The sequence below is a fragment of the Delphinus delphis genome, chromosome X (assembly GCF_949987515.2).
Source record: "Delphinus delphis chromosome X, mDelDel1.2, whole genome shotgun sequence".
Classification (NCBI taxonomy): Eukaryota; Metazoa; Chordata; class Mammalia; order Artiodactyla; family Delphinidae; genus Delphinus; species Delphinus delphis.
The window spans coordinates 4,153,751-4,178,330 of record NC_082704.1 but is presented as its reverse complement, the minus strand read 5'-3'; the positions used below and the strand labels follow the sequence as shown (position 1 = coordinate 4,178,330).

At 52.7% G+C, this 24,580-nt stretch overlaps 1 protein-coding gene across 1 annotated transcript; it reads right to left on the bottom strand.

Annotated features, from left to right (window-relative positions):
• Window positions 1–984: 984 nt before the first annotated feature.
• On the bottom strand, window positions 985–24,336 carry IDS (iduronate 2-sulfatase). Its single transcript, XM_060002754.1, has 9 exons — window positions 24,104–24,336; window positions 23,574–23,710; window positions 22,802–22,979; window positions 20,075–20,163; window positions 18,227–18,427; window positions 16,550–16,720; window positions 11,153–11,279; window positions 8,801–8,974; window positions 985–5,918 (listed from the first exon to the last, which is right to left on the bottom strand). Exons 1-9 carry the CDS (start codon window positions 24,186–24,188, stop codon window positions 5,446–5,448), a joined length of 1,635 nt encoding a protein of 544 aa, XP_059858737.1. The 5' UTR covers window positions 24,189–24,336; the 3' UTR covers window positions 985–5,445.
• Window positions 24,337–24,580: the final 244 nt, after the last annotated feature.

Sequence of the window (24,580 nt, the reverse complement as noted above, 5' to 3'; positions counted from 1 at the left end):
ACCAGGGAAGTCCCCTCCCCACCATTTTTAAGTGATTAGAGATGAGCATGGGCTGGGTATCTGCCCAGAAGAATTAAAAGCAGACACTCGAACAGGTATTTGTACACCCATGTTCAGAGCAGCATTATTCGCGATAGCCTAAGGGCAGAAACTCCCCAAGTGCCCATCGGGGATGAATGAATAAACAATGCAGTCCATCCACACCATGGAACATTATTCAGCCTTGAAAGGAAGGACATTCAGACACCTGCTACGACATGGGTGAACGTAGTGGATATTCTAAGTGAAAGAAGCCAGACACAAAATGCAAATAAGTGTGTGATTTCACTTATATGAGGTTTGTAGTCAAATTCAGAGAGACAGAAAGTAGAATGGTAGCTACCAGGGGCTGGGAGAGAGGAAGAATGGGGAGTGACTGTTGGACGGGGACAGAGTTTTGGTTTTGCAAGAGGAAGAGTTCTGAGGATGGATGCTGGCAACAGCGGCATAACACTGTGATGTGACTGTGCTTAACGCCACAGAACTGTACACTTGATAACGTGTGAGATGGTAAATTTGATGTTATGTGTATCTTACCACCGTTTTTTTAAAATGCATACAAAAATTTGAGAATTTCAGTCAAAAAAAAAGATTAATGTAGGAATGGTGGTGCAGTCATGACAACTGCAAACCAAGAACTGTCAACAGCATGAAAAAGCAGGCTAACGTTACTTTAGACCAAAACAGCTGGACAAGGGATTCTACGTGGTAGATGTGAGCTATGTCAAGGTGAACGTGTTCGTATCTGTGCACGTGGACGTGGGCAGGAGAAAGAGCAGAAAGCCATGTCCCCACGGCAGCAGCGGCCACGCTCTGGATGCGCGCTTCTGTTCATCCTCACCGCTTCCTGCGTCTTCCAAATTTTACAAGATGAGCATATACTATTCTGATAATGGGGTGGAGAGACAGGGTAAATTAAGTATAAAAACCAACCACAAGAAAAGCTAAGGAATATGAATATTTATTAAATCTCTAGATCGGCAAGGCTCTCCATGTTGAACGGGAAAAGACGGGAAAAATCACGTAGGAAAAGAGCAATTTGTTTGATTACTTATAAAAGTGAAACCTAAAATTTAAAGGCAAATTCACACAACTAGAAATACAAATGCCCAACAATCGTACAGAGAGAACGGGGATCGAGGTCATTAATAAGCAAAGAATTCAAAGCTCATACAGGATGCCACTTTCACCTGTTACCGTCAGGGTTAGGGGTTTTGTTTGTTTTCAAGGTTTGTATACTCTGTATGCTTGTTCGCTTTATTTTCAGTTTTACTACCTTAAGGGAGCAGGAGAGTGGGGCAAGGACTGAAGTCGAGATGCTTTTGGCAATTTGGCACCGAGAGCCCGTCCTATGGGAGTAATGTGAAGTACACAAAGTCATTTTATTCACAAAGTTGCTCATCACAACATTATTTACAATACTGAAAATTTGGAAATTGACTAAATTCCCAATAACTGAAAGGTTAAGTAAATAATGATGAAATTACACAATAAAATATACTACCACCAGTATAAAGTATCTTTGCAAAAACCTGTAATAACCACATGTAACAGTGAAAGAATAGGAATATAAAATTGCACGATACAGCACACGGTATGACCGTAACAGTGTAAAAAATTTACATCCCAAAAAAGACAAGATATTAAGTGACTCTCTTGGTGTAAAATACTGATGCATCTTCTTACCTTTTACTACATTCGTATTTTCCAATTTTTCTAAAATTAACATGTTAATTTTACAATCAGAAAAAAATACTTTTAAAGTAAGGTGCCCACAAGATTCCTCAGCGATGTTTATTTCATCCCATGATGCAATCTAGAGAGTTCAAACCCCTCAGCCTCTTGGAAGTGGGGGCATGGGAGCGGGCGGTGGAGAGTGATCATGGATGGATGGATGGATGGATGGATGGATGGATGGATGGATGGATGGATGGGTGGGTGGTGAAGGGAGGACGGGACAACCTAAGGGTGGGCAGGGAGGCAGGGATCGGCAAGGGACAGTCAGGGACCAGTGTGCAAACTGGTCAGCCGAGGAAAGGGGCTTTGTGGAGTCAGGGAAGACTCTGACTGCTCAGCGGAGGTCTGTGTAGACCCAGTAGTAGGCACTAACGGTGTTCTTAAAGGGCAGGACCAAAGAAGGATTTCAGGAAGACACATGGATTCTTTGGGAGCAGGGGAGGAAAGAGGAGGGGGAGGTAAACTACGTGGGAAGGAGGTGCAAAGGGCTAGGATGATGGTGGTGGGAGTGGAGGGGAAGAGACCGATTGCCAGAGGGAACTCCCTGCGCTAAGCTTAAACCAGACGTATGTGGTTCACTACCGGACAAGTCTCTGTGGGCAAACAGAGTAGAGAATCAGCCCATAGGAGGAACCCGCCAACAGCCGGGTGGATCGGCCCAGAGTTAATCTAGGGCAGCTCCGTTCGTCCACTTTCTGGCACAACGGAAAGGCTGTAGATCGGTGCTGTCCGATACGGTAGCCACGACGCACACTGGCTCTTGAGCACATGAAATATCGCAAGTGTGACAGAGATTGTGCTTTTGAAATGTTTATTTCATTTGAATTAATTGAAATTTAAATAGTCACATGTGCCTAGTGGCTAGTGGCCAGCACATACCTAGGGCAGTGGTTCTCAAGGGCACTCTCTGGAGGAGCAGTGTCATGTGTCCAAGTGCAGACTCTCAGGCCTCAGCCCAGACACCCTGAAGCGGAAGCTCTGCAGGCAGGACCCTCGTGTTTCTGAGCCACTGGTTTAGGGCCACTCAAAATTTCTGAGATTACCTGTCCGGGTTTCAACTAAACTGCATAAAAGAACCCCTGGCTCAAGTCTACAAAGAGTGACTTGAGAACCATTAATAAAACGTGTCCGGCTCAGCAGGATCAGAGAAAAGTTACGTGATGCAACGAAGACATGGTTTCTCAAAGCCGATTCAAGATAAGGAATGTGGTTGGCTTTGAAGTGTGAAAACCAGAGAGCAGCCGCTCATCCCAATGAACGCTGCAGACGTGCACAAGCGGCTCTAAATTGGGTTCAGTGTCAAAAACACAAAAAGCGACCGTCGCCCGTGAGATGATTTAGAAGAGCACGCCCCTGAATGTGAAATGCAGCCGCGCTTCTAAAAGGAGAGATTCATAAAGGGAGGCCAAGAAAAGCGAAAACCTAAGGAGCATTCTGAGGCTACGCCCTCGCGGAGAAAAGAGGACACAGAAGCACTTCCAGCAGAGCCAGATCTACACGCGAAACACCCCAAAGCAGACCCAGCCCCAGCTGTGGCTTTGGTCACGTGGGTGAGTGATGGCCAGAATGCATGTCACTTTGCTCTCTTTGGCACGGTTCAAATTACGCCTTCAGCAAGAGTAGAATTTGGAGATTTTTTTTTTTTTTTTTTTTTTTTTTTGTGGTACGCGGGCCTCTCACTGCTGTGGCCTCTCCCGTTGCAGAGCACAGGCTCCGGACGCGCAGGCTCAGCGGCCATGGCTCACGGGCCCAGCCGCTCCGCGGCATGTGGGATCTTCCCGGACCGGGGCACGAACCCGTGTCCCCTGCATCGGCAGGTGGACTCTCAAGCACTGCGCCACCAGGGAAGCCCGAATTTGGAGATTTTTGATACTAAAACTGTGCTTCAAGAAAATAAAGAGGAAAAAAATGATGAAGTGTACATATAATAGTCAACCATGAATGCAAAATAAAAGCCTGGGTGAAAACTTCTCGTTGTAACCGTGCAGTAGGAGATGAAGCTACGTACGCTGAAAATACATCATGAGGAATTTGACCGGATTGTAAGATTCTTAGTGGAAGTGATGTGAGTGACAAAGAAGACAGGATGAAGAAGGAGAAAGAAAAGGCTGAAGGAAACCATCTACAAAGCTGAGGCTTCCCAGGAGAGACTCGAGCTTCGGGATCAGGAGAGAGGAATAGGGCCCTCCACTCCTCAAGCAGAAACTGTTGCCAGAACACTGTCACTTAATCGCTTAGAAGATTGTTGTGTTACCATATATGCCTCCACTGTAGGCTAATTAGTAAAAAAAAATCTGTATTTGAAATTTTACTGATTTGAGGTAATCTTATAATATCTTGCCTTTTTGTTTACAATTTAACACACTGCAGTAACTTAATTTGCCGTACTTTGTTTCACAAATATTTAAATACCAAAGCAGCACTTGTAAACAAAGAATTACTAAAGGTTACTTTGATACAGGACTACATTAGATGTTTATTAAGAGAGTGCTTGACTCTTCTGGTGACTACTGATAATTAATCAACTTCAACGTGTTGTGAATATGACCTGTGAATACTCCATCATTTTTAAGATGACGTAGGCTAAGCTTATTACTACCACCTGCCTTTCTGGTTACTTTCATATTTAGGGAATATAGAACCACATTCTGGGGGATTAGAAATCACCTAATATTATATTAATGAAAAGTTTTCACAGTTCTCAAAATAATTTAGAATTTAACAAAATTAATGTTGTCTTTAATCAGCACTTAAAAAGTAGACTATTTCCTGTCTCCTGGATAAATGGATGTTTGCAACCAACCATCTCTAGAGAAGGAGAACATTAATGGTTTTGAACGACTCAATTCATGGATACAGTTATGCCTGTAACTATTTTCCACTGTGAATAAAGATACCTTTTAAATAGATGCCTTTGGGTTCAAAGGTCATATTACTTGCTAACAAATTATTACTTGGGCCAGAAAGTCTCTGAAATATTTTAACTGAATTTCTCATACATCTCATGCCTCTAGTTTAGTGAGCATTATTTATTATTTGATGTAGAAATTCCATATTAATCACTTCATGCATATTTTATTTTGAGATTTGAAAATTTGTGATCTTAGAAAAACTGAAGCTAGACTTTAAGGCACTGGCATCTAGCATTATTATTTTACATTTTAAAAAGAAACCTAGATTACATGTTGATATAATATTTTGAATATATTGGGCTAAATAAGATATATTATTAAATTATAAACAAAAGAACTAGGAACTTTGTGTCACACCTAATTTGACATGTGGTTACTTTTTGAAATGCACTAAATTTCACAAATACTTAAAGTATTTCTTGAGTACAGTGTTATGTTCAGTTATTATGGTCTTGATAGCTAAACTTATGACAATTTTAGTTTGCTCACTCTGTACTTATTCATTCAACAAATAAGCTATGAGTGTTCCAAAAAAAAGGAAAGAAGAGGTTCAGCCCAGTCCAATTACCAACTATAAAGACAAATCAAAAGTTTCGGCTGTTACGTATTCTGAGGCCAAATTGTTGACACCTGTTTTGACTGCCTACCCCTGGGGTTGCTTCCAATATTACAGGTAATCACGAAATAACCAGTGTAATTCCTTCTCTCACCAGCTGGACAGGAGAGCGTTATATATGCCCTCTGCGGTTGGCAAAACTCAAGGCGTCAACGATCGGGGAAGGGCTCCACCTTGGGAGTCATTATACATATTGTGATCCTGCCAAGGGTCAGAAGCTACAAAATACAGTTCCCCTGCATGGACGTCTGAAAAGTTAGCCAGAAATTCCCGGGGATTGAAGCCAACCCACACAGTATACCTATAGTCTACTGTGCGTATGGAATAGCCCATGACCTTTATATCTTTCAAACTCGGCTTGTCAGAATTCCACTGAGGAGAGTCCGCAGGCCGGGGGTACTGGCTATAGGCCACCAACTCACGGGGATTACCACGGATGTACAGATCTTCTTCCGAGTCACGGACCTGAAAATGCTTCAGAAGGTTCCGGCCTTCTCGGCACAGCTCCACGTGAAACGAGGGGATGGGGCAGCGAGGAGGGACGGGCAGCCCTGCAAGTCCCGCGAGCGTGGGGAAGAGAGAGAGCAGTTCCACGAGGTCCCCGGCTTGCCGGCCTGAAAGAGGAAGCAGCCCGGCGGAGGGGGTTACAGCGCAGAAGCCTGCTGCAGCCAGGCAGCACGAGCAGAGCGCGCGCCCAGGCCCTACACGCCGACTTCTGTTCTCTTACAGCATTTGTTCTTAGCCCGAGAGTTTTAGGAACAAAGCCGACTCGGCACCTCACCCGATAGCAGGGCAGAATGAAGATGCCCTCAGCCTGCTGGCGCTTTTAAACACGATTTGAATTTAGGACCCACCAGTGTTTAAGTGATTCAGGCAAGGGTCATCGGTGGAGGCCCAGACTGTTGGGGAGAAGTCTGTTGAGGACAGGCTATTCCGAGCCTCACAGTAGCATCACCCCGCGGATCACTCCTTTCTGGAAGTCTGCACTTGATCCATCGCCCTTTTATTATTGTAAAATACACACGACATAAAGTTGACCATTTCGTAGTGTCTGGGTCGGTGGCATTAAGTACAGCCCCACCATCCATCACAGAACTCGCTTCACCTTGCGCAACTCCCCGTCGCCACCCCCAGCTCCTGGCGCCCACCTGCTACTTTCTGTCTCTATGTGTTGGCTACTCTAGGCATGTGTATGTGGACACATCTAGAGTATGTGTCCTTTTGCGCCTGGCTTCTTTCACTTAGCAGCATGTCTTCAGAGAGTCCACCCATGTCAGAGTTTCCTTCCCTTTAAGGCTGAATGATATCCCATTGTATGGACACGCCACGTTTTGCTTATTCATTCATCTGTCAATAGACACTCAGGTTGCTCCCACCTTTTGGCTATTAATTAACGCTATGAACATTCTTCTGCACGTTTTTCTTTGAATGCCTGTTTTCAATTCTGTGAGCTATATACCTAGGAGTGGAACCGCCGAGCCACACGACCATTCTATGTTTAACCTTTTGAGGAACCACCAGACTCTTTTCCACAGCGACTGTGCCATTTTACATTCCCACCGGCAACGTGCGAGGGCTCCAGTTTCTCCACACCCTTGCCAGTACTGTTGTTTGCTGTTTGTTTTGATAGCAGCCGTTCTAATGGGTGTGAAATGGTACCTCATTATGGGTGACTTATCTTTAAAGTCTTTACATTGACTCCTGTTAAAATTTATTGTGACCCTGGACCATCATTCTAGCCTTTCTGGATCATTAAGCGCTTGCTCTATACGGCTCAATTTTATTTCTGACGCATTTGGTTTGTAAGTAAAATAAAAAGAAAAAAGGTGAAGAAAGCTTTTTTAAAAGATACCTTTACAAGGGCAAGACCTGGCTGACACAACCGCCTTAACCAGGCCATCAAGCTTGGCATCACTAATAATGGCACAGGCCGCCATGAAGTGTACAAGACGGCCGCTCCGGACGCTTGAAAGACACGAGGTCAGGGAGATGCGGGGTCCCAGAGGACGACAGGTCTTGTCGGCCACTGTAAGGACTTTTTACTCAGACTTGACACAGGAGTGTAGGAGGCCCCAGAGCAGGGCTGTGACACCACCTGGCTTGGGTTTTATCAGGCTCGCTGTGGCTGTTAAAGTCAGGATCACTGAGGAAAAACTCCAGGGATCAAGGGCACACGCAAGGAGAGCTTAGCAAGAGACGGTGGCAGTGTGGTCCACGATGGTGACGGCCAGTGGGGGGAGTGGTGTGGACATATTCTGAATGGAGAGCGACAGGCGCAATTGCTGACACACCACGAACCGCATACAGACCATGACAGAAAGACGGGGGCCGATGGCCCCATGGTTTTGTGGCCTGGGCAACCACTGCCACTTCCTGAGATGGGGAAGAGCGTCAAAAGAAAGGCTTAAGGTCAAAGGTCAAATGTTCAGCTTTGGAAATCCAAGTCCAAAGATCAGGGAAGACATACAGGCTAGAGGTAAAATTTGGAAATAAGCAGGGTGACAGTGCAGTTACATCAGTTTACAACCTGAGCACCTCCCAACTGAAGTTTCAGAAAGGATTCTCAACCTGTCAGAAGATTTCTCCCAGCAAATAAAGGGCTATAATCATGCCCTGAAACCGTTTAACATTTTTATCAATGACATGAAAGAAGACAGTGCATGCAACACATGGAAATTAAATGTGTGGAAAATAAAATTGGGCCGTAGAAAACAAACTCGGGAAGATCCAGAAAGGCCAGAATGATGGGCCAGAACCAGGAAAAATTTCAACAAGAATCAATAGAAAGTACAGGATTTAGACGTTAACACGATGGATTAAATGCAGAAGTCCCGAAAGGGGGCAACCTGGTTTAGTAGAGTTCACAGCAAAAGCGCTCCAAGAAGGGCAAATGCCACCTGAAGTACACGACTCATCTCTGCGCTGAGCAGATCGAGTCAGGAGGCAACTCACAGAGAACCCACACAGGTCGACCCCCATGGCAGGGACGGCCACCTTGTCCAAGTGATGTTTCCAGAAGTGCTTTCTCAAACTGGAGCTTTTTGGAAGACAAAGACCAGGATAGCCAGGGGCCTGACGCTACCTGGAGAGGACCAGCTTGGGAGGACTGGGACAGGGAGGTCAAAGTAAACTTGCCCTTCACTCCTGGGGACGGCAAAAGCAGAAGCACTGATTTGACAGAGCCGGTGCTTCAGCAGATGGAGATGCTGCCGAGCTGAGGCCCGGCCAGAAGTGAGCAGGTGACGGAGTTCTGTTCACCGGTAAGCAGGCAGCCCCTGCCCCAGTGGAGTCTGCTACCCCCTCCTCTGAGCTCAGAGCACACTGCCGTCACCTCTACGACAGCCCTCCCCATCCTGGGGGTGCCAGCTGCTCCTCTGTCCCTCCCCCTCTCCAAGCCCCTGTGGACAGGGGCCATACTCGCTAGCTCTGGGCCTGCCACTCCCCTTCCACACACAGGAAGGCCAAGTCAAGCAGCATTACTCCTGAATTTTCATACCTGGCTCCACTGATTCTGAGATGGAATCAAAAGGGTCGAGGTATGGGAAAAGCCTGTCGCCTGCCGCCGGAAGTGGAGCCGTCCTTCCCGGAACATAGAACAGCAGGGGCACGCGAGTAGTGACGTCAAAATTGCTGTATTTGGCCCATTCTCCGTGTTCGCCTAGAGCCCACCCTGGTTCATAAAAAGCACACAGAATGACAGAAAAAGAATAATCACCTCGTGGCTTGCTCATTTCAGTTAGACGCCATTTCATTCCCTGTTGTTAAAGCCAGAGGAAGCAAAACCTGATCGCCTAGAGGGCGTGTACCACCGAAACGGGCGCTGTGAGACTGTGGCACAATCGCTCAACTTCTAAAAATAGTATCTTTTTTTTTTTTTTTTTTGGCGGTACGTGGGCCTCTCACTGTTGTGGCCTCTCCCGTTGTGGAGCACAGGCTCCGGACGCGCAGGCTCAGTGGCCATGGCTCACGGGCCCAGCCGCTCCGCGGCATGTGGGATCTTCCCGGACCGGGGCACAAACCCGTGTCCCCTGCATTGGCAGGCGGACTCTCAACCACTGCACCACCAGGGAAGCCCTAAAAATAGTATCTTTTTCAATTTTTAAGACATACCACAGACCAAGAAAACATAACTTCTGATTCCAGACCCTTAACCTTGATTAAAAACCACCCCCAACCCTCACTTAAAGCAAAAGATAGTTTGAATACCCCGAGATGGAACTTTCCAATCACTTCATGATATGGAAAATATAAAAGAGACTGTATGTTGAGTAGTTCGTATTAAAAAGTAACCCAAACTACAAAAAGCTGCTGTGCATGGGTTCAAGAAGGCTTCTGTGGTTCGGATGTAGGCAGTCCCAGGAGAGCCTTTTGAGAAGGGCCATTTGTAATCAGCTACAGCTGCCTCCGAACCAAAGCGAGCTTCGAGTGACCCTGCCTTCACGGGGGTGCAGTGGACTGTGGAAGCACCGGGGGAGAAAACTGGGTGCTGAGAAGACGGCCCGGAAGGGGATGGCAGATCATTAGGCAAACGGTGAAAAATTACACCTCCACACTTCACAATACGGGTCTTTACAAGGTGCGAGGTAGGCCTGTGAGAAATGACACGGAGAACTGTCTATGACATTAAGTGGAAGAAACAAGCCAGGCAACGAAACAGGACACAAGCACAATCAATCCTGCCACATCCCACGACGATACGTTACGCACATACACACTCATGACATACAGCCCCATGTATATGCACGACTGAAGGCAGGTGGACGGACCCCCGATCCGTCAGCACCAGTTAGCTCTGGGCAGGTGGGATGAAGGGCAGGGTGCTCTGGCCCTACGTGATGTGCTCTGCATACTTCTTTCTCGCTACAGTGAGCACATGCTATGATCTAACACTGTCCCACTTCACATTTGACGATATTAGAGAACTGTTTTCCTGTTTCTAGGTAGGATGACGGCAGTGTGGTTAAACTTCAAAAGAGCCAAATTTGGGCTTCCCTGGTGGCGCAGTGGTTGGGAGTCCGCCTGCCGATGCGGGGTACGCGGGTTCGTGCCCCGGTCCGGGAGGATCCCACATGCCGCGGAGCGGCTGGGCCCGTGAGCCATGGCCTCTGAGCCTGCGCGTCCGGAGCCTGTGCTCCGCAACGGGAGAGGCCACGACAGTGAGAGGCCCACGTACCGCAAAAAAAAAAAAAGAGCTAAATTTATTAGAAATACTGTTCAGAAAACTAAACCACCTGAGACTGGCTTCAAAACAATTTGGGGGTGAGGGAGGATAACCGGGGCTCACTGGCCTCAAACACACCCTGGCCAAAATTAAAAAGAATTTTTTAAAGATGTTTCCACTTTTGGAAAAAGTGAGAAACTGCCTTAGAAGAGACACAGAGTTGTGAGCCCCAGGCTCCTGGCAGAGCGGACAGCGGGGCTGGGGTGGAAGGGGTAAGTCGGGTCTGAGGGCCTTGTTGGGCTCTGCCAGGATTGTTCTGGATCTTCGTAAGAGAAACTAAAACTCCTCCAACCCTCTAGGTTAGAAATGGGTCAAAGGGGCTCCCCACACAAATGGACGGCTCCCGCTGAGCTCACCAAGAAACAACAGTTACTACAAGGTCCCCCCACCCACCCAGCTCCACCACCCAAGCCCCCAAGATGCTTCTTTGACCCAAAAGAGGGCCCGCCTCCGTGGAGAGAAGTCCCAGGACTAACAAGGTGGCCATAAGGGCACCCAAGACTCCAGACTCAGGGCACTGCTGGTTCACAAAAGAGAATACACACCTATTTCAGGTAGCCTAGGAAAGTTTCCACAGAAAAGGTCCAATGCTTTGAGCGACTCACCTGGGCATTTCAAAAGGCTTACCGTGATCCGAGGTGAGCGCCACGATCGTGCTGCTCGCCAGCTGAAGATCGTCCAGGGCACTCAAAAGGTGGCCAACCTGCGTATCCAAATACGAAACACAGGCAAAGTAGCTCTGGCGGATTTTCCGCTGCAATTTAAAGAAGAAGAATAGTGAGAGTGACTGCGAGTTAAAGTGCACGGCATACCCAGCCACAGTGCTCGCCTGAGCACCCCTCCCGGGCCCCAGCCCTCGGGTGCCCTTGATGACCTTCTTAGCCAAAACGGAACACTCCATTCCCTGCCATCTCACCCCCCCCCCCCACCCCATACAGCTACAGCAAAACCCGCATGTCCACAAGGAGGATTCTTTGCTAAGCAAATCAGTTTTCACTTTAGGGCACAGATCACAGCACGTGGATGTACCACTTACTATTCCTTTCTGTCTCCTTCACATACTCTTGCGGGTCCCAGGAGACACCCATGTACACAGAAACTGACCCCTCAGCCTTCCAAAGTCTGCTGAGGGTCACACCAAAGGTACCATATAGCTGTATTCATTTCCTGGGCCGCTCTAACAAAGTATGACAGACTTGGCGGCTTCAAACAACAGAAACAGATCGCCTCCCAGTTCTGGAAGCCAGCAGTCTGAACTCAAGGTGTCGGCAGAGCCTCTCTGAAGGCTCCAGGGGAGGAACGTTCTAGCTTCTGGCGGTGGCCACAATCCTTGGCGCTTCTCACAAGGACCCCAGCCATACTGGGTCAGGGGCCAGCCCACGGCAGCATGACCTCATCCTGACCAGTCATACCTGCAATGACCCTGTTTCCAAACAAGGCCACATTCTGAGGCCCTGGGGCTCAGGACCTCCACGGATCTTCCTGAGGGACGCAACTCAACTCTAACAACGGCCGTGAGTGGGCCTCTCCCCTGAGCTCTTCGTAACCCAGTGGATGGCAGCCGCTTCCCTCACAGCCTGTGGCTGGCACGTGCGCTTCCGGCCCAACAAACTGCCCACAGGCAGGACAACGGTGGCGGAGGAGGGAGAGCAGCCCACCCCCCACGGACCCCCCACCCCAGAGCGGCTTCCGGAGCAGATAGGCTCCGTGAAAGAGCCGCAGCCTCTGCTGGGCTGACTCTTCCGCCGCCTTGTCCACAAATCTTAGAGAAAAAGATGAGTCCTCTACCCCTGCCACAGGGGAGAAGCGAGGGAACCGCCGAGCCATCAGACCAGCCCCAGCTTCCGTGTGTCCCAGCTGGTCCTGTCAGCCGGACCCGCGGTGAGAACAGTCATGAGACTCGCCCCCTCTCCCCAGGTGGTGAAGACAATGGATATCCATCTAACCTTCTAGAAGGATTATGCTGAACCCTGGCTACTTCTAGCTTCTGGTAGATAAAAGTCTCCAGTCTGTAACTTGGGGAACTTCAGTCCTCCTGGGGACCAAAGACACCTGTCAGGATGGCTGTGTACTAGTCAAGGGTACGCCTTCCTTCCTACGCGGGCCCCTGGAGACAGGAGAAGCAACAGATGTGGTCGTCAACCTCACTGAGCCACCCGTCCAGTGAGGACAGGAATGGAGACAAGAAAAGGTGCATTACTGGTGGGGCCCAGGGACGACCCTGGAGGATGAGCCCTCGAGTCGGCCTGGGGAAATCGGGGGAGGCTTCACAGAGGAGTTAGCATTTGAGGAAAGGAGCTGGCAGTCAGACAAGCGGGGTCGGATGCCCTAAGCAGGGGCTGCAGAGCGGGGAACAGTGTGGAGTCACCGCAGGCCAGGGCACGTTTTGGGCCAGCAAGCTGACCAGTGTGGCTGGAGAGTCACATGGGAGCGCTGGGGAGCAGGACAGGACACTGGAAAGGCAGGTCACGGCCAGATGATACGGACCCAGAGGGTCCATCCACGGAGTGGAGGTCTCGGGTTGGAGGCCAGCAAAGGCACCGAGGTCACCCGAGGAGAGGAAGTGACACAATCTGGGCTGCAGGCGAATGAGGGTCCCCCACCGAGAGCCAGAAGCAGACGCCAGGGGCTCGAGGGGAACCAGCAATAGATCAGCGCTGCGCGCACGGGGCAACCTCCACGGTCGCTCGTTGAAGCGACAAACCAAGACCAGACCACTGCGGTGGTCCACGAAGTGGTGCCGAAGAGGAATTTAGGGAGATGGGGTAGGAGCGGGGGAGGGAAAGGAGCTGAGGACCCCAAAGGGGACGCCAGGTTTCTCGCTAGGCTGGCAGCACGATTCAATGGCACGGAGAGGGCGGGGGCGCAGGAGGAGGAGAAAAGGAAGAGCAGGAACGGCGGTGCAGCCGCACGGGGCCTCTACCAACCAGTGGACAGACAGACGCGTCTGGAATCAGGAGCGTGGGGCTGGAGAGGCTGTCCCGGGGCTCATCCACAGCAGGCTCGGCGGGCAGGGCTGGGGGCGAAGAGCACAAACAACACGGGGGGCGGCCCTGGGCTTGAGCCCGGAGGGCGGCACCTCCTAAACAGCTGACACAGGACGAGGCGCCTGCCCTGGGGCCTGCAGTGGAGGGGGCCCAGGAGGCTTGGCGAGGAAGCCCAGGAGCAGACATTTCCAGAAGGCGTAGCTCTCTCAACAGTGAGAGGGCAGCAGGGATTCAGGGACGGTCAGGACTCCCGAGGCTGGATTTTATTTGCCAGTGAGATCAGGGCTGACCCAGATGAGAGAACGCTTAGTGGGATGCGGAGGCAGGAGGCCGCACAGAGGTGGACGAAGAATGAAAGGGCAGTGAGGCCACAGACGCAGCAGAACAGAGCACGTCACACTCATTCTCCCGTGGAGGGCGGGCGAAGGGGCAGGAAGGGGAAGAAACAGGCAGGGCCCAGGCAGGCGGTACTTCTGAAGATGGGATGGACGGCTGCACGGAAGTTGGGAGGAGACGGCAAGGAGGGGCAACGGGGTAGGGAGGGGCCGAGTCCCTGCTGCTCTTCTCCTGAGACCAGGGAGAAGGCCGCAAGCTCAGCACACAGGCACGCACAGTTCTGGCTACAAGTGAGGGAGGTTATTTCCAGCTCCCGTTTACCAAGTACCTGCTGGGTGCCATCTGATCCTCCGAGCCACCCCGGAAGCTGAGCATTACCACTTCCATCTTACACAGGAGGACTCCGAGGCTCCGAGAGGTTGATTAACTTGCCTAGAGACACACAGCTGGCAAGGGGCACAGCCAGGATGTGTACCCACGTTCAGCCTGTGCCTTCCCCTTCCTCAGACTGGTAACCAGCCTCTGCCTCTGAAACAGGAAGTACAGTCATCTGCTGAGAGACGGGGCAGAAGAGCGGGGGGGCGGGGGTGGGAGGACGTGGGGGCAGAGGGACGGGAGGGGCTGGAGGGGAGTGGTGAGGGTTCAGAGCAGCTGCAGAGGGCAAGAGGGAGCCGAGGAGAGGACTGGGCATGCAAGCATGTCCCTGCCTCAGGACGCGGGCTTGAGAGCAGACAGGGTGGCCGGACTGTCCTGTGGTCAGGGTATTGCAGTCAGGACGAAGATAGAGGGACACGCGTGCTCAGGAGCTGGCGGGAAGAGTAAGTGACCGGCCACGGGGCCTCAGCTATCCAGGGAGGGAGCAAAGCCCAGAGGGGAGCTGGACACGGGGGAGAGGGGGCCACACACCAGTGATCCCCGCGTGGCCCCAGGCTCACGCACGCGGCACTGAGTTAGAGGGCTGACGGCTGAAGGGGGCGCAGGACCCAGAGCTACAGGCAGATGATGAGCAGGGCCAAGTGCGAGGTGAATGTGGGGCGGGGATCAGCACACGAGTACACCAGGGAGGTCCTCTGGGTCACTGTGAATCTGTGTGTCCAACTGGGCAGCTACACCACCAGCGGGCGTGGTGAGAGGAGGGGCTGAGACAATTGGGAAGGCACCCTTGCCGTGCAGCCGACACTGCCCTAGACCCCGCCCCCACATTCACTGTGGTCCCCGCTGAAAACCTTCAGAGCAGCTGTCATCACGGAAAACCTTCCCCCATCTTGTGTCGACTTTGCAGATAAGGACACCGAGGCTCAGGGAGATAGGATGACTCGTCAGCAGCCATGCAGCCGGTGTGGGGTAACTGGAATTCGAACCTAGACTGGTCAGAGCCAGCGAAACAAACGTGGGGGCTCTGGCATCACACCTCCCAGGGGGCGCTCCTCCGCAGTAACCGCGTGATCTGGGCAAGTCTCTAGTGTCCTTACCTGGACAACAGAGACAGCAGGCCCCCCGCTAGGGTCCCACGGGGACCAAAGAGCACACACAAAACGCTGAGCACCCTTCCCGGTGTGCAGTCCAAAATGTAAAGGGTCATCGGGAATGACTGCCGCTAACGTGATGTCCAGGCGCAGCCTCGGGGCTGCAACTCCAGCAAACCCCGCTCTCAGAACCACTGCGGGGGCAAGTAGGAACCCAACAGACCGACGGGCCCGCTGCTTCTCAAACTCTCACCACTGCCACCCGAGACGCAGGGTGGCGCAGCCCTCCTCGCTCAAACCCTTGCCGGCCGAACACAGGGGCCAGAGAGCAAGAGACACCTGGGCAGTCTGTCTGGTTTTGTTTTGTCTCGACACGTAGCCTACGGCAGCGGTTCTCAAACTTCTGCCTGCATTAGAATCGCCAGGTGTGTGTTTTTGGAAATGCAGGTTCTCGGGCCCCACTCCCAGCCTCCAACTCCCTGACTCTGAGTGGGACCAGGATGCCGTGCTTCTAACGAGCCCTCGTGGGGGTTCTGACGCAGGCGGCCCAGGAAGCACTGTGAAAACGCTGCCCTCTTCCTTCCCCTGTAGACGGGCTGCTGGAGCGTTCACGTGCTAACAGAAAGGCAGGACTGCGTGTGGAATATTCCAGAAAGAGTGTTGCTCAGCGTGCGCTCTGCGTGCCAGGGAGAGTGGGGTTGACGAGTCACCCCCACATCGCAGCAAATGGACCCCAGACACTGCAGCTGGACAGGGCTGGCCGTGTTGGTGCCCCAGCCCCCTCTGTGCCAAGGCCCCGCTCACCAAGCCACCTCCTGAGAGTAATGGATGCCCGTGTCGGCTTTCCCACAGGGGACCCGCCAGGACCAGCAAACTGAGTTCTGGGTGGCACCGGAGTCGCCAACCACCCTACACCTGACAGACTGTCACCTGGATTCAACAGCATCTCCTATCAGTTAGTGAGGGTCACCCAGGGCCTCTCCCCATGCCGGGCCCACAGCCCGCAAGTCCCCAGATCTCCAGACGCCCCCTTCTTTGGAAGCGGAGACGCTGAAGGGGAGACTCTGTATCCACCCAGCACGTTCGCCCCAACCCCGGTGCTCCACAGGCCGCCTCACACAGAGAAAGTTCTCAGCAAGACACAAGGGACAGAGCATGTCCACAGAGAAAAGCACCATCACTCGTGACATCATGCCATAAGTGCCCAATACTTCCCCCAAATCCGTCCTTGATACCTGAAAGTCGGCGGGAATCGGGCCGTAGGGCACGCTGAGGTTTAAGGCTTGGACATCCTCCCGCTGCCTGATATCCATCCAGGGGTTGTAGGCCACAGGAGGGAGGCCGGCAGGGACCTGGGGATCAGGAGCTAGGGTGATGTTCTCCAAGGGATACAGCTTCTGAAATTCCTTGGGGGGAAAGCACACAAAGCCACCGGGCCGTCACTCTTCCGGCAAAGGCACAAGGCTGGGCCCCTACTGGTGTTTACGCTGCCTCTCCTCTAAGCCTGTGACGCGTTCACACAAGTACCTCCCCCACTTGAAAGGCACTCTCACGAGATGCCAGTGGTAATGAAACGAGTTGGCTGGTTTCCTACAAACCGAGCAGCGACAGCTCTCTTCCCTCATAGAGACCGATGCCCTCCTCTTCCCGTTGCCACCTCCCCTCCAACTAGAAAAGGTGTGCAGAGGTGTGGCCAGTTCCCCAAACCAGTCTCACGCTCAGAAATTCACTGGGAGAGCACACAGGAGTCCGCACACAGCCCTACTCACGGCTGCAATTACTGCAGAGAAAGGATACCAGCCACAGTCAGCAAAGGGGATTGTCACAGGGGGTACCTGGGGGAAACCAGGCACAGGCTGCCAGAGTCTTCCCCCGGTGAAATCACACAGGATGCGCGCAATTCCACCAGCAACAAGCTGTGTGACAGCACGTGTACAACGCTGCTGCCAGGGAAGCAGAGGCTCGTGAAAGCCTCAGCACCCAGGATTTTTACTGGGGCTGGTCACGCAGGCACCCTCTGCCTGCACACATCAAAATCCCAGACTCGAAGCAGGAAAGGAGGGGTTTCCGTGAACAGCTCAGGCCTAGGGAGCCACTTGGCAGTTCTGGGAATGGTGGGAACACTCCCGAGATCCAGGTTCCCAGAGGCCAGGCCAAGGGTCAACCTCAGGAGCAGGCCTTTCAACGGATCACAGTCAGGCCTGGTAGGTTAACTCCTTCTGCACGAGAGACAGAAGTTGGTCTCACTCCATCAAGCGGGGCTGACAGCTCCTGCTAGGAAGGTGAGATCCCCTGGGCCAATCAAAGCGCGACACTCACAGCATCAAAGAGCACGTCTCTGGTCTCCACGCCCATCGCAAGTGACGGGCATGCTTTGCAAAGTCAAAAGGGTGGGCTGCTCAGGCCCGGGGAAAACATGATAGGAAAAAACTGAAAAATATTCTGAAAAAGAAGAGACTACACACTCTAACTGATACACACGCAAGTGCAGGATTCGAGCCTCCAACGAGGCACATGGTGCCCCGCGTTTCAGGGCTCAGGGGGAAAGGCACTTACTGAAGAGGGCTTCACATCTCCTGGAATTCTGTACCAAGGACCGCCACTTACTGCAGGCTTCGGTGGCCAGCTCGGCATCCCTTCTCCGTGATGACTCACTAGCCAACCCAACATTACTCACTGACTTCTAGCGAAAAACCCTCCAGTGGAGGAAGTAGAAGCCAAGCGTTTCTAACAAGATTCTTACGTGTCCTAAGTCTACTTCCTAGCCTTGACCTCTGAAACCCATCTTCATACCACTGAGTATACTAGTGCCATCAGGCGTCCCTGGTGACAAGGGATGGCAGGACGTGGCCACCTTCACTATGACACAGCTCTCACAGCTGTGCTGGAGCAGCCGTCAGCCAGCTCTTCACCTTGGGGTATCTGAAGGGGATGTGCGGCTTATGATAGCCCACAGCCAGGAAGAAAGGACTGCCAGACGTTTTCATCTTTCCCAACAACCGTATGGCTTGCTCGGTGCTCTGCTTGTCAGGCAGGGTGCCCTCGGGCACATCTGCCACATCCACAGGGCACAGCAGGTTGGCATGGAGTTCTCCGTCTGGTCCCCTGCAGGTCTTCCAAAACAAAACATACAAAGTCAGCTTTTTAAGTGCAAGAAATAGAAGTCATGAAAGTTCCCCACAATGGATTTAACGTTTATATTTCGAGCACATTAAGCATTAGTCATCCAGACTACACGGGCACATAGAAGTAGAAGTAAAACAGAGAAGCGTTTCTTCTTTTCCAGGCAGAGGCCAGAAATCCAGCAGAACTTAGTTCGCTTCTCGTTGTTCATTCTCTGTCTCTAGGTCATAATTAATTAAAGGAAACCGAAGTAAACTCACGATCAAAAAAAAAATCTGTCTCTAATTCAACAATAAAAAAACGTAGACCAAGGACTTGAATAGATATTTCCCCAAAGAAGATATACAAATGGCCAATAAGCACATGTAAAGATACTTCACATCATTAGTCATTAGGGAAAGGAAAAAAAATCTGTTTTCAATTTCAACGACAGACTAAAGCTTATAAGTGACAGGGTCACAGTTAACTAGATAAAGTGACAGTTCATGGAATTTCCAGATCCTCAACTCCACCATGCACAGGATGGAACCTACCGCTTCGTTTCTTAAAGTGGCCACGTCGGCCACAAGGCCAGTTTCAGTTTTGACCACGACTTCTACCTCACAAATACCCAGGGGCATCTCACCGAGGAGCAACCTTTCACAGCTCTGCCCTGTCCACACCGCCCTGGGCAGGGCAGCCGCCATCTGCCCCCCTGCTCACGTCCACATGGTCTGCAGCACCGCCAGGGATCTGGTGCAGTCAGACCCACCGTCTTGAGAATGACGTGGGACATGGGCACAGGGACCTGGCATTTGTGAGACTACTGAAAGTAGCAAGATGACTTCAGGGAACAGAAGCATGGAGATGGGGTCTTCCGATCTCATTCTCTTAATACTCAAGCCACAAGCCAAGGGCCAGAGCCCGCTGGCTTTCACTGTATTCTGAAATGAAAGTTGTCATGAATTTAGAACACTTTTCTGCACCCCACCAACCTCCCCAAATCCACACCCTTCTCCACACGATGGCTGTAAAATCCTCTGAGAAACATGTCATTTCTCAACACTCCAGCTGTTTCCCTGAACTTCTTAAATGTAAGTTTTAGTTGCATTTATACATCGGGGGCTCTTCTGAACCGAGATTAAGTTTCCTTATAGATTCCTTTTTTTCGTAATGCTTTAAAATTTTAAAGCCCCTATCAAAGGTCTCAACACCTGAACATATCCATTAGGCCCAAGACAGACAGACAGACAGATAGACGGAAAGCCTTTCTCCCAATCTGGGCTGAGGCGCTTAGAGCACAGGTCTCTCTTCGTCCTTCCATGTCTCGGCATCTCCTATAACGAACCCTCTGCACAGAGGCTTATCCAGAGTGAGCACGAAGGAGCCATTAAGTGAGCCTTGCACACTACAGCATAAGCTTCTAGAGCAAGGCATCCCTGCCGGCTTCGAAAATGCAGCCACCTCTCCACTGGACCTAATGCTCAAGATCCCAGCGCTCATCCCTGCCAGGTCATGATCACAAAGCAAACCCACAAAGCCCAGCACGTAACCAGCTGGAAAGGACGCACGTGCTGCACACTCAGCAGTTAACCTGAATTTGCTAGACAGGGAAGAAGAGGCCCCTCTTCAGACCAGCACCCCTCGCACGGCCTTACCTTGGTGTTTTCGTACTTTTCAGAGGACGGATGATAAGGTGGAACAGACCAGCTATAGGGAGAGTCGTCACTATGATTGGAAGACACTCCTTGAGGGGGAAGAAGGAGGAAAGTCATTAAATAAAGCATGGCGAGTCCTTCAATGCCCTCCCCCACCAAGATGTACACTTTGTACACAACTGGGAAAGGGCCATCCCCTTCTTTTGGCCTCAGTTTCCTCATCTATAAAATCAGGAGCCTAGGCCAGATGATGAGAAGTCCCCACGAAAGCCGACCCTCTGGGCTTCTATCTGAGTACTGAGCCCCACCCTACAAAGGAGGCGGCAGGGGCACAGCCATGGCTGGCTGGGCAAGGGGAGGCTCCGCGAAGCGGGGTGCTTTGCCGGATGCCAACCAGACACGAGACAAGGGGGCCGGGGTTCGAACCCCGACACTGCCTTAGGACGCCAGGTTCAGTGCTCTCTCATGACGCAGAAACCCACCCGTTTACAGTCTACCTGGGAAGACAAAATAACAACGTGAGACACCGAGGAAGGACTGCCAGCCGTCTGCAGAGGAGAAGTGCTGTGTGAGTGAGGGAGCCCCGGGCACAGAGGGGACGTAGGTTCGGGGAGGGCTGGCGGCGAGGGCTCTGGAAGGAGGAACCGCCTGTGCAGATGAGCCGGGAGGAGCTGAGAGGGTAGCGTGGGCAGCGCCACGGGAGAAGGGCGTCGCCAGCACGGGGACACACGGGGACTCCAATGACGAGCACCTGGCCAGGCAGGACTGGAGGCAAAGGGGCAGCGGGCGGAGGGCTTCTCAACCCCGCAGGCACAGTGGAAGCGCAGAGTGGGCTGACAGACCTGGTCCAAACCCCCGCGCTGCCCCACGTGCCCGTGCAATCTCGGGCACGCTCTGCGAGCCTCCATTTCCTCCTCGGGAAATGACGCCGATGAAGAACCCACCTTGCCTGCTGCTGGGGAGAGGATTACGGGGGCAGCTGGCACAGCACCCAGCAGGCGCCTGGCACGCAATCAATGGTGGCTGCCGTCAGCCTCAAGCAGGCCCCTCCCCGACACAACAGGGTCTTGAGAACAAAGACCCGCTTGAAAAATGTGTCTCCAGGAGGGCTGCAGGCCAAGTGTTTGCTCTCAGGCTAAGACAACCCCACAATCTAATTATCAGGGGTAAGGAGGCCAGGCGCCACCCCTCGGGCCCCGTCAGGCCTCCCTTCCTGAGGCACGATCTCCCCTCTGCTGTGTTTGCTCCTTTCATCTCTCTCTCAAGCTGTGCTCAGGCCAGAGTGTCAAGGTGTGAGCACCAACTGCAGAAAGTTCTACTTGCACTTGCTGGCGACCTTTCGGCCGCACAGCCTGACAGATCTCCTTCCAAACTGGGCCCAACTTTGCGGCCCCTCGTGATAAGCGTTTCTTGGGACAGAGCTCGGGCTCTCAAGGCACCCCCCCCCACACACACGCTGCCCTGGGATCCTCCCCTGGGAAGGGAATCAAGGCAGCTGCCACTCCAGCTTCCCACAGGAGGAATCGGAGGCTCAAAGAGGTTGAATGATTTGCCCCAGGTCCAATGAACACCTAAGAAGTGGCAGAACTGGGACCAGAACCCAGGGGCCGGCATTCCCGGTGCCACTGCCCATCAGCGGTTCACTCTGCCTCCAGAGGTGCTCATCCCGGCGGAATGCGGCACAGAGGAGACCTGAAAACAAGTGGGACTAAACTACAGTACATGTCTCTGTTAGACCACTGTGCTACCATTAAAGGTGACGGCACGAAGTCACCATGCGGGAAAATGTTTATGTCTAAAACACTCACAATATAGCTGTGCATCACTGCTGGTACAGTGGCGAGCACAGCTGCCTTCCACAATGTAAAGTTGTATATCCAGGAAAATCTCAAATCAGAAAAATAATACGCCCAGAACCAGGGGACGTCATCACAATACAGCTCTCCTTAGTGGTGCAAATACAAGCAATTTATGTTCTTTTTTTTTCTCTCTTTTCTGCCGCGCTGCGCAGCTCGCGGGGTCTTAGTTCCCGACCAGGGATTTAACCCGGGCCCTCAGCCGTGAAAGCGCTGAGTCCTAACCACTGGACTGCCAGGGAATTCCCAATTTATATTCTTTAGTTTATACCTCCCTTTTTCTCCCACAACTTTCTGTCAAATAATAATGCCTTACTTCAAGTTAAAAACAAAAAAGTTTTAAACTCTCTGCTTCAGCATTCTCATTCTGGCAGTTTAGCTGGCAGTGTTGAAGGTCAGGACTGGGTGGCCCCTGGCACCCTAGAGCCCCTGGGTACCAGCTTACCCTCCTCTTTCTGACCTAATTCACAGACAGCGGGCAGGCACCCCCTGCCAGATTACAGCCTCTTCACTGGGCAAGTCAGCAGAGCTGCCCTGGTCTCACTTCACTGCCAGGGACCCCGGGTTACAGGGGGTCAGGCGCAGAGCTGGACGCCCAGCCAACACTCCCCTCCCCCACAGCCAGTGCCCTTCCTTCCCCCCACGCAGCCAAAGGAACCAAACAGCACCGTGACTAGTTTCCAAAAGGAAGAAAAAGTCCTGCTACCCTTTTTCACTTTTGGTGAGAACACAAAGCCAAGCTGAGAAGTGATAGCCTGCACGAAGGTGGCAGCGACTAACCAGGTGTCCACCGAGCCCCAGCCCCAGGAGGGGACCCCCGTCCTCAGACACGAAAATGGAGAGAGCCCAGGCTCGGAGGGGCAAGCAGTACCAGGATGAAAGACTTTTCCAACCGACATGGTCACGTAGCCATTCTCCTTGAAGTACTGGGGGATGGTGGAGAAGTTTCCAGAGTGTGCCCTCCAGTAGGAGTTGAAGTCATACAGGCGGGTAGTGTCTGGTCTCCTCCCGGTGAGCAAGGACACGCGGCTCGGGGCGCACACGGCTTGCTGGTAGGGAGCAGAAGCAGAGGGACACGTCCTCAGAGGAAAACAAAGTCTGGGAGCTAAAAGGTAACCAGGCAACCTCCCAGGTCCTCGGCTAACAGCTTGGCGGCTGAGTCATGCAGATCTCAAAGCCAGCCAGCAGGATTTGGGCCTCACCCAGTCGCCAGCAAGAAGTCTTCCCCGAGAGAGGAAGGCCCCAGCCCCTCCATCCAGCAGATGACTGTGTCGTTCTGCATGATGGCGTCTCACGGGTGCCCGGAGCAGGCAAAGGTCTAGGGAGCGGCCCCATGAAGGGGCACAGGAAGGAGGGCCGCTGTGGCAGCATCCCCTCCTTCTCAGCACCAGGCAACCTCCAGTTGGGGGAAGAAAGGTGGGCAGGACCAGCCTGAACACAGTATACCAGGGCACACCCTCCACCCAAGGAGAAGCACCCCTGAAAGGCACAAGCTTCCTTGCCAGTGGACAACCAGGTTTGCTCAGCCGCCATTTTCCAAACTGTGCTCCCCTCTACTAAAGAGATGCCTGGCACAATGAGTACCATGCCCCAGCCCTCAGTGCACGAGGCACACACCCACACCCAGAGGTGCCCAGACATACCTGGGCAAAGGCATTCTGGAAGAGGAGGCTGCGGGAGGCCAGCTGGTCCATGTTTGGGGACCTTATGAGCTTGTCCCCGTAACAACCCAGGGAGGGGCGTAGGTCATCCACGATGATTAAAAGGACATTCAGAGCATCTGCACAGGAAGGAGGGGCTTCAGTGAGATCACCTGCACTGACACCCAACCCCCACCCGGGGTAGGTGCTAGGGTACCCAGAGGTCCAAGGCTGGTCCCAGCACCTTGACAACCCAGCCAGCTACGCCAGGGAGGGTGGAAGTGGGTGCACAGAAGAAGCCCCAGTCCGGGGTGGCAGGGTTAGGCTTTGGCCATGGCCTCAAGCCTGGATGAGGGAGGGAGAGAAAAAAGAGGGAGGGAGGGAAGGATGGTGGGTGGGTGGGAGGGAGGGAAGGGAGGAAGGATTGATGGAAGAAGGAATGGTAGGAGGGAGGGAGCGAGGGAGTTAAGGATGGAGGTAGGCAGGGAAGTAAGGAGGGAGCCCCGCAATGTGGGCGAGGGCGCCGGAGGCACCTGTGGCCGAGCTGCCCAGCGCCGCGGATCCGACGGAGCCCAGGACCAGGCCAAGCCAGAGCAAGCCCCCGCCTGGCGGCAGCATTTTTGCCCCGCCGCAGCCGCTCCGGGGCGACGATGACAGGTTTTGGCAGGAGGGTAGGGCCGCCCCCGCCGCCTGTCGCGCGTCGTAAACCCGGGAACCCTGCCCGACGCGGCCGCAGCCGGCCGCATAGGCCGGCGCCCCGGCCCGAGCGCGACTGCGCCTGCGCGAGATCCGGGCCACAGGGGGCGGAGCCGAGGCTTCCGCGCAGCGCCTGCCCCGCCCACCGGGCCGATTCACTGCTCGGGGCGCACCTCCCGCGTCGGGCAGGTACTTGGGGAGTCTTCCCAGGTGTCTCCAAAGATTTGCGTTGCAACCACTGTCCTCAACCAGCAGTTTGCCGCCACTTCGCCTTTGCTCGTGCTATGCGTTTCACCTGGAGGCCCTTCCCTTCC